Source organism: Corvus kubaryi, unplaced genomic scaffold (assembly GCF_017639235.1).
Source record: "Corvus kubaryi isolate FWS band 111438036 unplaced genomic scaffold, C.kubaryi_AGA036_p1.0 37308, whole genome shotgun sequence".
Classification (NCBI taxonomy): Eukaryota; Metazoa; Chordata; class Aves; order Passeriformes; family Corvidae; genus Corvus; species Corvus kubaryi.
The window spans coordinates 479,613-493,883 of record NW_024581096.1 but is presented as its reverse complement, the minus strand read 5'-3'; the positions used below and the strand labels follow the sequence as shown (position 1 = coordinate 493,883).

The 14,271-nt window shown below is 40.8% G+C and overlaps 1 protein-coding gene across 10 annotated transcripts in view; it reads right to left on the bottom strand.

Moving 5' to 3' along the window:
* Positions 1–14,117, bottom strand: part of DYM (dymeclin) — a 208,001-nt gene extending 193,884 nt beyond the window's left edge. For 5 of the 10 annotated variants that reach the window (XM_042028179.1, XM_042028181.1, XM_042028184.1 and 2 more), the window contains exons 1-2: positions 13,997–14,115; positions 2,059–2,236 (exon numbers count right to left, since the gene is read on the bottom strand). In XM_042028179.1, coding sequence (XP_041884113.1) covers positions 2,059–2,198 — 140 coding nt within the window. In that variant the 5' untranslated portion in view covers positions 2,199–2,236; positions 13,997–14,115. Of the gene's footprint in view, positions 1–2,058; positions 2,237–13,996 lie in introns of all 10 variants that reach the window. The other 5 variants (XM_042028185.1, XM_042028183.1, XM_042028186.1 and 2 more) reach the window with 2 other exon arrangements.
* Between the last annotated feature and the right edge of the window lie 154 nt (positions 14,118–14,271).

The following is a 14,271-nucleotide window of genomic DNA, read 5'->3' as shown; positions in this document are numbered from 1 at the left end:
TGGCTGATTGCTTTTCCTCCCAACATGAATTTTCCTATCGCTTCCTCTTCTAATGTTTTTCTCCTCCTCCTCCCCTACAGTACTGACATATGTAGAACAGAATTATGTCCAAAGCAGTACCCAGAGAAGACAGCCCTCTTCTCCCTGAGGATGGCATTAGTCCCATCTTTGCAAAAACTTGAGGAAATAGGTCTTTTACTCTAAAACATCACCAACTGCCTTCACAAAAAAACAACACAAAACACTTACACAGCTCTCTATAATACTAGCAAACAGTCACTAGTTTTGCAACAGACAACTGGAAAAAGTGAATTTAAAAGGAGAAGAAACCTGTAAAACTCTGTCCTATTCGACAGGTGAAAACTGGCTCCGTTCCACAGAACACAAACAAGCATCTTGCTCCTGACTCTTAAGCCTCATTAAAAACAGAGTTAAGGTGATAATTTGGAAGCTTTCAATCTCAGAAATTGACATTGACCTCTATTGTTCCATTCCTGCAGGCAAGGTTATCTGATATAGACAAATGCTGAGGGTGCTGTGCAGCCGACATCGTCTGATTTCGCTTGCCAGTGGTTGCCTCAGGTAGATACAACTAAATGGGAACTTTCTGTTTCCTTCCATTACTAAGCTGCAGAAAAGATGTCTCTAAAAATACTTCTCTAGCTGCCAGGCAAGAGCACCATCTGGTGTTCAGCTAATTAAAGCTTTCAACCTACGTTTGGATCATTTTACTGGTCTGCTTGTTTTTTTAATTATGTTTCTTGTTTGAGGTTTTTTTGTTTGGTTAGGTTTTTGCTTTGTTGATTTGGGGGGTTATTTTAGCAAATTTACTCTGCACTGGATCTGAATTTCATGAAACAGGCATAAAAACCAAGCTAAAAAAAACTCCTTAACTTTCATAGGGGAAAGACGAAAAATAGAACCAAGAGAAATTGGTGGGGTTTTATATGTAATTATTCCCCCTTAAAAAACCCAAACAACAGAATATTATGTAAGTTCTTAGAATGCTGTCAATCTTATTAGTCATGGGTAGGCTGTAAATAATTCTTCTCTTCAAGGATCTTAGAGGAAAAACAACTGCTTTCTCACACACTCCCAGTTCAGTACTGCCCTTTACCAGCTTTGCAGCCATCCACAACTCTGTCCCTTCTTCCTAACCTCTGGCTATTCTCTCCAGGCAGAAGTCAAAATACTTCCTCCTTCTCACTCTTTACAAAAATAGCACCTAGTAAATGCCTCCCAGTTATTTACCTTAGCTATCTTCCATTCCAGTTGCCCAAACTTTCACTTACAGAAAAGCACCCGTTCTACATTGAAAACTGTAATAACAGTTTAAGTAACACCTGAAGGTAATAATATCAGATTGTTCTTGTAAGACTGATAATCAACACACAGGCCAAGGAATTTAGCAATGGAGTTGGGTTAACAGAAGTTACAAGAACTTCAATTTTCTATTTTGGGAGATGTGCTATGGATCCTCTAAAAAACACTGACTTTATTTATATCAACACCACTTTCTGGAATGAAAAGGCATTCAAAGCTTGAATTGATATTTAGAAAGTATCTTTATGGAGAATATACACCAAATTTCTTTTCAAAATGCAAAAGGGGGTGAAAAAAAGCCATACAGACTAAGCAACTCAAAAGCTAACCTATAATTAAATCATACAAGTACAGTTCACTCTAAGTTGAGAGAGAACATCAAATGTTGGAATCTTCAGCAAATCCAGTCAACCCAAATGCTATATCAAAGAAAAAGAAAGCTTCCTAGAACAACAAGAAAAAGAAAAAAGCTTCCCCCAACACTACAGACCCTATTTCTGATCTTTACCAGGAGAATGAATAGCAATTACAGCTATTATGAAGAAGAACAAAACCCACAGGAATGGAAGAGGTGGTGGAAAATGCTTCCAAACTTAGAAACAACAACATATTTTACACAGGCATTTATTCCCCTGCTACCTAAAACAGGAATAATTAACATAACCACTCATTTGCTTTCAGACTGGTCACTTTTATAAACATACTATCAAAGTTAGCTCTTCAACACCCTCTTACCTGTTTGTTGGAGTCGTGAAGCTAAAAGACAGAAGCTGATTCCAGAATGGGTCATTCTCGGAGATGGGCTCTGATCCTGACAGTTTTTGTAAGTACTCATTTTCTGGAAGCTCACTGATGCTGCTGCTATTTGCTCCCATCTTCTTTATTTGGCAAATCTCTTTCTAAATTTTCATTCCTTTGAGAAACAAAAAAAGAAGAAAGAAACATTTTAAGTCTTTTGTACAAATAAAGAATACACAGACCCTGAGTTAGCCACCAGTACAGCTTTAGATCACCCCCTTGAAAAATGACTGAGATGTAGGAATCAGGCGCATCGGAATATATTAGAAAGACTTCCTTTCAACAAAATTTGGATAATAACATCTTTGTCCAAGGAAGATAAAAGTTTCTGTGCTACTACTTCAGTCATCATATCACTTGTATTTTAATACATTATACTCAGCAAGAACACTGCAGCACAGTTTTCTCAGTACCAAGGCTGCTAACAGTGAGGAAAACTACACAGAATTCACAATTTTAACAGGGGTGTCAAGCTGACATGCTATTCAGAAACGTATTTTCAAAATTAATATGCACAGAAAGAAAATTACTACTTCTGTAATGATGCAGCTAATTCCTGCACACTACCAATGACCTACACCTTTAAAGTTCCTGCCCTTCCAGAGTAAGCACAGCTCTTATCATGCTGTTATCAAGCAAGCAAAGGTACTACTGACCAGACACGAACCTCCTGATCTCTGTAAAATAACATGGTACCTTCCACGGCAACTACTTTAAGGGGAAAAATCCATAAAATGAACACATCAGAAACACAACTGCTTTTTGATGGAAGACTACAGAAGCTGGCACTCCAAACCCCCTCACTATATGTGTTGTACTTGATCTGTGCGAAGAACGAGAAGCTTTGATTTCTTCATGCTGCTTCTCATCTTTATAAACAATTTAATTAAAGAAAGAAAACCACCAAAATGCTATCGACTATGTCCCAGGTATGATCCCAAGCACCTCACATCTTTCCAGGGCATCGGCTTCAATAATCTTCCATCTTTTGGGACAAAATAACTGTGACAGGTTTAAAAGCTGGTATGAAAAAAGGCATCCCCATCAAGATAAAAGTGTTGTGCAACTTTACTGTAACCTAAATACTCACTCCTGAGCTGGCATAAGACACAAGAACAGGCACAGATGTATCAGAAGATGTAAGCTACTACCCAGCAGCAACTCTTCCCTTGATTTCTACAAAGATGCATATACGAGGTATCAGATACAAGGTATCAGATACCAGAATCACGACTGTACTGACACTCTTAAAACTCATCAACTTCGCAGAAGCAATTGCTTCCGGAAAAGACAATTCTAATAAAAGTTCATAGCAATAAAGAACTGTACAAATATGAGGAAAGGTGCACTAAAAACAAACAAGACATGCAACAAATACCTGCAACATTAGCAGCCATAGTGGAAGTTCTTGAATTCATATTTGAGATTTAGAGCAACTGCATAGTACCCAAATGTGTCAGAAACAAAGGGCCGGCACCATCACAGAGCAGAATATAAGATATACTAAGTAATAAAGAGATCTTTAAAATGTGAACTCCTATAAAAACAAGGAAATTGGTGATTATTTTCTAAATTTTATCTGTAGGAGACTCTACAGGCTGGAAATACAGCACTCCATACTCCTTCCCCCTCCATTTCAGTATTCCATCCTCTACCACCACTGTTACCTGCTCTAGAAGACAGGATACAGTACAACTGAATGCTGACCCTGTCCTCCTTTAAATTGTCTCAAAGACCCTTTGCTCTTAATTTGTTGTACCTCCAAGATGCTCTCAGGGAGCTCTGTTTTTAAAGGGTCCGGGTTTACACCACCTCCCTTCACACCTGACCTTATAACCCCATATAACCTCTCTTAGCAAAAAGCTCTGAAGACACTGTCTATAGCACTTGAAAAAGCTGTATTTGTCACAGGGACTACCAGTAAGAAGAGAAATCTGAAGTAGCCTAAGAATGAAAATGAAACTTCATGCCAGGGAATTCTGTGGAGAAGCATTAAAGAATTATAACATACAATCAGCTTAAGAGCATTTCCAGAACTTAGGCTGAATACTCACTCACAGAACAGAATGAATGCATCTTACCAGAACACAAATTTTGCTGCCCTGAAGGAAAAATCCTCACAATCAGTGTATTCTACCCTTCAAACAGTGCCAGTCAATACTAAAGCTATAAAGCAGAAGAAAAGCCAATCGGTTAATATGTGAGAAAAGTGGATCATTAATTAGAAGAATGAAGATTCAGCATGTACATGGACATCTCAGCTCCGCACCCCCTGGTTTCCAGAATGGTTTGAGCTGGAAGGGACCTTAAAGCTCAACCTGTCCCACCCCCTGCCATGGGCAGGGACACCTTGCATTGGACCAGGCTGCTTCAAGCCCCATCCAACCTGAACATGTTTGCAACATGTTCAACTACTGCAAAAGCCAACAATGATGCTGTTGGCCCTGGACCTGTATTTTGACTCAAGCCCCTTCCCTGTGCCTAAACTTAAAGGCCCTACATTTAAACCTTTATTTCTTGGACAAAAGACAAGTCTAGCCTCTGTCTGCTTCAAGTTCCCATTCTCTGCTCATGTTTTCCAGCTCACTTGCTCCAAGACAAACAACTAATGGTGAAGAGAACCAAGAGGCAGCTGGAGCCCTGCATTCAAATCCCTCCACCTTAACCTGGAACTCTGGAGTTCTCCATGCCAGAGCACTGACAGTGCCCAAAGTTCTTAACTGGTTCTCCTAAGATGAGTCACCATATTCTCTATTTACAAGCTACCGTTGCAGCTCGCTGCAGCTCTCAAAGCCCCCCACTTAAACCACTTTCCAGCAATACCACAGCAACTGGTACAGGTTTCAAAAAATTCTTGAAAAGGAGTCATGCTTGCTTTCCAGATTTCCTACAGCATGTCAGCACGTTCAATACCATTAATAATCCAAAATAAAGAGGGCTTTAACAGCAAGTCTTTGCAAAATTTTATTGTCTCTTTTCGGAGTCAGTGTCAAATCACAGTGCCCAAGAACATGCCCAGTTCCATGGCCACAGCCACACTCCCAAGCAACATGACAAGCAATGGAGCCCCTTGTAAGCCCTCCAGCCCTAATGCCCAGCTGGCTCCATCCAAACTGCAGAGAACACGTTTGATTCCATCGACCTTCCCCAAAGCGACAGAAAAATAAGGCACTAGCTGATTATTTTCTCCTCTAAATGAAAATAAATATCAAGCCATCTGGACCTGTCAGAATAATCCACCTGCTAGCTTGAGCTTTCAATACTTGATAGTAGTTTGTAGATAAGGGGACTTGGCAAGCTTTGACTTCCACTCATTCAAGAGCCAACAAATCTTGGAGCAATCAAACAAACATACAGATTTTTTCTCTCTCCTATATCCCAGGTGGTTTCTTTCCTCTCTTAAGTACATTACACTCACTATACCCCTCTGAAGCAAAAATCTCAGCAAGTTGTACTGATCCTTCCTGTAGATGACCACACTTACAGACACATACAGCTAACTCCTTCCTTCAGGAACTTGTGTTATCCCAAACCTTTATGAAGCGCTCTGCAATGACTTCATGATGCAACCTGAGCACCTTCAGCTCCTACAACCTCAACAGCCACAGGCCCTGCTGTAAGTAGGCAAGACATTTCTGAGGAACTCCAGCCATCAAGTAACCCAGGAAATTCTCCTTCGAAGTTCATGAATATCCTACGGAAAAAATGTCTAAAAATAATTTAAAACAGAAAAAAAAATATCAACGTTTAATTTCCACGCATTTTAACAACAGTAACAGATTAACCCCAATGCTTTAACTTAGCTGGTTACATGCTAGCCATGATCTCAAACACATTTCCAGGACAGTTGCTACTAAAAAATATTAACTTAAAAGGCAGTCACCACCTTAAATCATTTTCAAACATGCTATTAAATGTTTATTTTAGAAACAGCTGCGTTTAGCTGAAAAGATCACTCAAATAAAACATGTAACCACTTAAATGTGCACACTGCTTTTAATTAAGAGGCACTGCCTCTGTGCCTGTTAAGGCAGTAGAGGTTCAAGTCTCTAGATAATAATATAAAGGGTATGTCAGTACTTGGAATAGAATTACAGCAGTATTTAAAACATTTATTTACCCATGATTTTTCCTACACTTGACTTTCGTAACAGCCCTCACTGCACAGAAAGGCTGCTCCAGGGGATCCCAAAGAAACTGCAGAAACACAAGGTTAAACAGCTTCTGCTTCCTCACATGCTGAAGTGGGACACCCCAAGAAACACCAAATCACAGGAAATTCTCTTTCACTCCAAGAAAGTCAGTCCTTGCTCTAGCAGTAAATTACCAATGAAATCTAATTTCTTTTTCCTTGAAATACACTAAATAAATGCACGGTTCATTAAAATAAAATTTTTTTTAAAGCCAATCTAATTTGCCAGCCCAGCTGCCTACCCAAAAAAAAAAAAACACAGACACAACTTACTAGCAACTCATTTAGTTTACCTCGGTGTTATTACACCCCCAAAGAATCACAGCCTGGTCTGCAAGTGTCATTCTCTATTAAATCCAGCATCTGTTTAGTCCCAGAACTTGGCTCCATGATGCAGCAGTAGAGGCTTTAGAGCAACACAAGGGAGTTTGTTTTGCACATCAGGACTCATTCCAACCTCAAATTGCTAGGGGTAGGTATAAATATCAAGTTTACTGTTTCTTCTAGAAGATTTTAGTATTAATTATCAACAATGCTAACAAGAATATAATTTTTCCTCTAAAAGGAAGTTAAAAGCAATTCAGCAATACAGAGATGCCACGTATGAGCTCCTAGGTGTAACTAGAGGTACAGATGTGTACTGTTGAACTTGGGAAAAAAACTCATCATATTCTCTATATCTTCTATTTAAATAATTTTAGACAAGTAATTAGAGATCCTTTTGGGATTTTATCTCCTACTGGTCTCACAAACTAATTGCCAATGCTGGAATTTTATCTGTGCAGTACAGTGAGTTCCCCTTCCAAAACTATGCTTGCCATGATAGTTGAGCTGAGTCTGTAGACAACTTGAATATCGATTACATATAGCTATGGGGTTTTTTAAAATTACTGCTTTAAAGTGCAAGAATTTGAGGTGGTCATGCACATGATTTTACAATGTCATCTGAGATCTGGTCACTAGGTTGGGTCTTTAACACAACCACATGAAAATATTGAAAACATTTGAAAACCTAACAAAAAATTCATTTCCATACATAGCAGGACTCTGGTTACCTTTACAGTTCGCAGCTTTATGAACTAAAGCAAATGGACATCGTTTTCCTTCCAACCAAAGCAGCCAGAGCCACTGTAAAGATGAGAACATGAGATGCAATGCTGCCCATTCAGTATTACCAAAGCACTGCACTAAGGTTTTTGGCTGATTCCTACTTGTATCAAGACCTGCAGGTTTCAGACCATCTTTCACCCATGAGACATTAAAGCATCCCACAAAATCCTAACATAATGCTTGCCACAGAATTATGAGACTACTGCAATATATTTATACGTAATTCTCCATACAACAGAAAACACAGAACTTACATTAACACTATGTATTGTTCAGCTCCAATATTTGAATTTTACTGCCCACACAAGATATTTGAATTCTGACTACTCACTCATGTTCAGTAATATTTCATAGATTCATAGAATGGTTTGTGTTGGAAGGCACCTTTACAGGCCATCTCATTCCACCCCTGCCATGGGCAGGGACACTATCCCAGGTTGCTCCAAGCCCCATCCAACCTGGCCTGGAACACTTCCCACAGATGGGTTAGCCACAACTTCTCTGAGCAACTTTGTAGTTTTCTAGGCACATTAAGTGTTTATTCACTCACGCTGCTTGGGGAATTGTTTTGGGGAAGTTTTGGTGGTGCTATCAAGGCTGAAAAAAAACCCCAAGAAATGAGATATTATCTTTCTACAAAGACAAAATGCAGTTATGCAAATACTTCATTCATACTAGGACATCATTCACTAGTTTTCACATAAAGAGGTACAAAACTGTAAGAACTTTGGTTTTACCAATTAAATTGGTAAGGTTTTGCTAAGCAAAACTAATGATGCAGAAATATCTGGCAATAACAATTTACGCCAGTAAAAGGGATCTTTAGGGAAAAAAAATCTTTACAATCCTCAGACTTTAGTAGTTTTTGCCATTTTAAATCAGAGAAGAGCATTGAAATAATCTTTGTTTTTAAAGCATGTTAATGAGTCAAAATATTCCAGCTATAACTTAATGCCTAGCAATCTTCAAACACTATCAAACCACTGTTAAGAATTCACCTTCTCTGATACACAAGTTAGCCACAACCAAGCAGCCTGGGAGATTTCAGAATGGAATAAACGCATCCTTCATGACCATTTAAAGAAGTTTCCTACTGTTTTTAAGTTAATGAGTTACACAGGAAAGACTGTTTCTGCTCATTTTACTTTACACTGATTGGTAATTTTCCTCCCCGTTTCTACTGTCTTTTCAGCAACCACTCCTTCCACTTCTTTCTCCAGCTCCCTTTACCCACCCGTTTTACTTTCACATGCTGACACTGTTCAGACTCAAAAATCTCCCCCTGCCAAAAAAAAACCCAAACCACAAAAAACACAGTTTTGTGAAAAGTAGCAGACAGGCAAGCTGCTTTTGTGAAAAATACAAAGATGAGCTCTTTTAGAGAACCTTGGTTGACCATGTAGAGGTCTATCTTTGCAGCTTGGGGGCCAATACCATCTCTCATGGCTTTCCAGATAATCCTGTCTTTCCTCTACCCACTACTTTTCAGACACTACCAAGTTTGACGGCTACTGTCACGGATCATGATACAACCCTCTAACCTATCTTTGCAGCAGCACTGCACACTAGCTATTCACCAGGTACCAAAACATCTTCCTACAAAGCTCAGCACGTTAGGACAGAAGCGCTTCTGGATGGCAGTAAGAAATGCAACGGAGTTATGAAGTGCTCCCCACAACGCAAAAAAATAAAAAAACCCCAACATCTTAAGGTCTTTAGGCAGCTCTCAACATAAATTACCTGACTTGCCCACTGTTTACTCAGTTGGGTGAACAAATACAGCATCTCTTTTGGTTCTCCTGCTCTGTTCTAGTGCCTTCCCCCTCCACAGTAAGAACCTGAATCAAGCAGCAGTGCAGTGACATCAGCATGGTCCTTCTGGGTTCCACTGAAGCCTTGCACGTAGCAGAAGTGATTAATCTTGATAGATTTACTGCAGGCAAAGAAGGCCCCTCACAGGGAAGGCAAGCAGCTGAAAAAACGAGTGACGATGCTGTGTTTTCTGCTCCAGTTCCTTTTCCACAACATTTTCGTGGGAGTCAGTCATCAATAAAAGCCTAATTCTGAAGAGCACAATCTGCTTCCTTCATATCCCACCTACGGGACAGTTGTTCTCCTCACAACTGAAGAAGAGATTTTTCAAAACCTTCATGGTGAGACAGAGTATTTCAAGCAGAAGAACTTGGATGTGAGTGAGCCCAGATGTCGTGGTGCTTCCCCCAAACTGCTCAACAAGGGACGCTATTGTCTTTGACAGCTCACCCTACACAGTTTGTCACATTTTAATAAAGTGCTCTGAAAGGATGACAGAAAAGTGAAAACCTAAATTCTATAAATGAGACTAAGACGTACTGATCTTGTTTCTCAGTGTCATCTCAGAAAACTAACACATTTTCATACACTCTTTATAATAATATCTAATCTCTAACCTCCAGGTTACTGGTGATCCATTCTGCTGATCTTTAATCACCAAATCTACTAATTTTGATAAGGAGATGCTAAATTACTAATCTCAAAACACTTTATTTCAAGTGAACTACTAGTCACCTTCACAAGTCACCTTCAAAGCCTTGTCCTGAACTGGAACTACTGACTCATAGGAGGAAAAAAACAACCTTGCTCAAATTTCTTTTCTCTAAAGTTATAAGAGATCAAAAATATTTTACACAAAAATGCCATTCCAGCCTTTCACCTCACAACAGGAACTTCTGATACAGAGTGCTCTAAAAAATATTAAAATGTTACCTGATGGCCCCAAACTCCAATAAGCAAATACAGGCTTGCAGCAAAATAAACCCCAAAATTATCATATTTCCACCCAACATGTATTGGCCTTTCCATGAGCACGTACCCAATAGTGACACAACTAATCTGTATGAAGCTTTTGGTCCTCTATTCCCTCAGTCACCGTGTTTTATCAGGGCAGGGCAGCAGGCACGTGTCAAACCTCTTGAGGAAGCTTTTGCTGAATCCTGCGTGTGAATCTCACAAATGCCTTTCTATTAAGAACTTCAGAGAGCTCCTACTTGACTTTTACAGGTAAACAAGCATTTATAGCATTTAAGGATTTTTTTGCCCAATTTACAAACAAAGCAATTTATGCAACAAAACATATCTCTAGTACATTAATACAAAATCCCATGAGATCAATTAAGGAGTCCTCAATTTTGTTCATTTTAGTGCTGGCAGTTACACTCCCAAATTTCCCTGAAGGCTCAAAAACCTCTACATATATAAAATTTATTAAGACTTAAAATTTAAAGCTACAAAAACTATAAAGATCACTTTTCTGTTGAAATTCCTACACAATATGTTATAAAATAAGTACTGCACCAAGCCTACCAATCTGAGAGCAGAATGTCAGCATCAGTGTTACAACAACATTCTATCACAGAGGGGAGGAAAGGTGGTGTGGGGACAATTATAAAAAAATTTAATTATTAAAAAAGTTACCTCCATCCTTACTCTTACATTCCAATACCCCAAGAAAAGGTCAGCACTTAAACACAGCTACTGTGTTTTGGAGTACATGCAGAAATAAATTCTTTAATCCAATTAGTAAACACTGTCAGAAAGGAAGAAGGCTGGGTCAAGCACACCTTGTAATTTCTGTGTAAAAGGCTCTACACCTGTTACAAAACTATTACAGGTAAATAACACATTTTTCAAAAGTTTCAAGAAGTGAAAATTCAAATACTATCTCCACTCTTTGCAGTGGGCAGGTATTTCTGTAAAGGTTTTGTTTGCTCTCACCAGTGAGATTCCTGCTGCCAGCCAGGACAGGTGTGCTGGAACTATAAAATGAGAACAACAAACTGAACTTTAAACAAGAATATCAAAGGGATATGGAGCTCAAAAAAAAAGCAAATCAAGAATATGCACAACCCATACTGAGACCTGACTTTACAGCTTAAGAATATACTGCTCATCAGAATCAATGTTGCTGGTTTGACCTTACGTTCTTACCAGGATCAGAAAGAGAGTTTTATTACCACAAATACAGCAATGGTTTTCAAAACCAGTTTTACACCAACTCCCTGATAATCTGTGAAGGATTATAGTGTTGGAAATCTTGTTCAATATGAGAATGTTTTGAGGACTCTGCCCCTTCCCTCTTTTTTAAAAAAAAAACCCTCACTATACCTATCTAAAAATAAATCAAAAGTAATTCACTCTTTCTACCATAATTAAAAGGGACAGCTGGGTTGAATATGACACAAGCCAGAATAAACCTAGCATGATCTAATAAATCAAGTAGCTTCTATATGAAAGGAATGTTAAGATTACTGTTACACACAAATATTTCCTCCATCTTTCACTATCAGACGTAAGTAAAACCTGCCTAATGGCCAAAGCAATATTTCAAAAAGATAACTCAACCACCTTTTAAGCTTCAGACAGATGCTCAGATGTTCATCAAAAGGCCTGCATTTGTTTCAATATTGGTATATTTTAATATATTTCAAAGCTTACACAACTATTTTGGTATCTGTACTCTTCCACAATTTGGGCATTAACCATATTTTTGCAACAGGATTATTTGTCTCTGCTTTTAAAGTTTCTCACAGCTGAAGATCTATCTACAGCATTAAAAAGCATGTTATGCAGAAAGACAAATCTGTTTTGTATGTGTAATAATTTTACATTATATTACACATCAAGATTTGTATCACCTATCTTCAGGATCCACTGCAAATTAAATTGCACTTGCCAGGGTGTGGGATTACTTCAAGGTGCAATAGACTTTCCACTCTAGAGAATACTCTTTAAAAAATACTGTTAAAGTCATTAATCATCTCCTTTGACATCAGTTCATCAGACACCAAACAGCATTTCTTCCATTTAGTGACTTTTGTCAGTCATCAGCATGTTAATAACATCTTAACATCTTAAAAACACAGCATGTTAGAAACTGCCAGAGGGCAGGTTTGGATTAGATATTGGGATGGAATTCCTGGCTGTGAGGGTGCTGAGGCACAGGTTTCCCAGAGCAGCTGTGGCTGCCCCATCCCTGGAAGTGTCCAAGGCCAGACTGGATGGGGCTTGGAGCAACCTGGGACAGTGGAAGGTGTCAGTGGAAGGCCCATAGCAGGGGGTGGAACTGGATGATCCTTAAGGTCCTTCCCCACCCAAACCAGTCTGGGATTCTATGACCTCAGAATTTTCCTACTAATCTGATAAAATCACTGGAAGGAAGCACCAGAGCCATCTGAGTATAGCAATAATTTGCTATAAATATTTTTTTTTAGAGATTTAGCAGGAAATATGAGGGATTAGAAGCTCTGCTAGTAAAACATCAGCACAGGACTGGAAGAGGAGGAGTTGAGGGATGCTTCAGCCAGGTGAGAGTGCTGAGCTGGGTCCATCATTCCCTGGGCAGTCCATGGGCCTCTGCTGATGCAGCAGCAATGGAAAAAGAAAACAGCCCCTGGAAAGGACAGCACGAGGCCTTCCCAAGCTCCTGACAATCTAAGGAGCAATGGCAATGTTTTAGTCGCCCCAGCTGGAGCACCTTGAACGTTTTTCAGTTGGGAATTGACACAACGTGGGATTACACAACTCTGCATTGGGACACTGGACCCAACCATCCGGGAGCCTCTTTCCGCTCTCCTGCACTCCAAAAGTGAGCCCTGATGGAAATATCAGCAGCTTACTTACTTCTGCAAATACCTACAATGATTAGAACTGCAGCCCAGCACGTTTCCCTCAGCACAGGAGAAGGGAAAAATCAGATTATGGCCCCACGAACTCCCTACGCCCAGCACAAGAGATTAAAAAGAATAAATAAATAAACAAACAGTGCTTGGCACGAAGGCATATGAGGTAATACAAAACCTGGCAACTAAGGTGAGATACCAATTCAATTTTAAACTAAAATATGCCTCACTTTTGATAAATATTATCACTCATAAGTATGAAAACCATGTGGTAGAAGTGAGGAGGCAGTGAGCCCCAGAAGATCTGAGATGCTGCAGAGCACTAGAAAAGCCTCTGGTTCTCAAGAACAGGATGGAAAATAAGTCAATTTATCATCTAATCATGAAAAATAAGTATCATTACGAGCACAAAAGAAAAAGATGGGTATGAACCTCTGGCTTTCCAGTCCTGGGCGCATTTAAAGGGACACAGGGACATCCCAAAGGCCCTGAGGGATCACAGGATCCCTGTCAGGGAGCACTCAAGGTCTGGATAAAGAGACACAGGCACATTCTGGGAACCCTGGCAGGGATCCTCATACCTAAGGGACACAAGGACATCCAGGGGACCCAGCGAGGGATCGATTCCTGGATCCCTAAGGAACACAGGTACAACCCGGCAACCCTGTGAAGAATCCCTGGAGATGCCCCAGCCCGGGCAGGGACACGGCGGGTGCCGGTGCCTCGGCAACTCTCCGCAGCGCCGGTGTCGAATTACGCAAGGTATCCCTTCATCTATCGCGACACAGGCCCGCGCCACGAGGGGACGGTGACGTCGGGGCAACCGGGGGATCTCGGGGGCCCCCTTCGGAGCCGGCGCGCGCCGGGTCCACCCATCGCCCATGCCCCTCGAAGGCACCGCCGAGGCCGCGCTTACCATCCGTGCCCTGGGCCCGAGGTCGGTGGCGGAGTCGGTGGCGGGGTACCTCGGCCGGTGCCGCTCCCGGGTCCCCTCACGGCCCCTCACGGTCCCCGCCCGCCTCCACGTCGCCGGCGCGGCTCCGCTGCGCGTGCGCGAAGCCCGCGCGGGGCGGCGCGCGGGGCACGACGGGAGTTGTAGTCCACGATGGGCGGGGCGGCCATAACACCTCCCGTGCTCTGGGCCGATCCCCAGCGTGGGCAGCAGGGCAGGGGGATTCTGCCCCTCTGCCC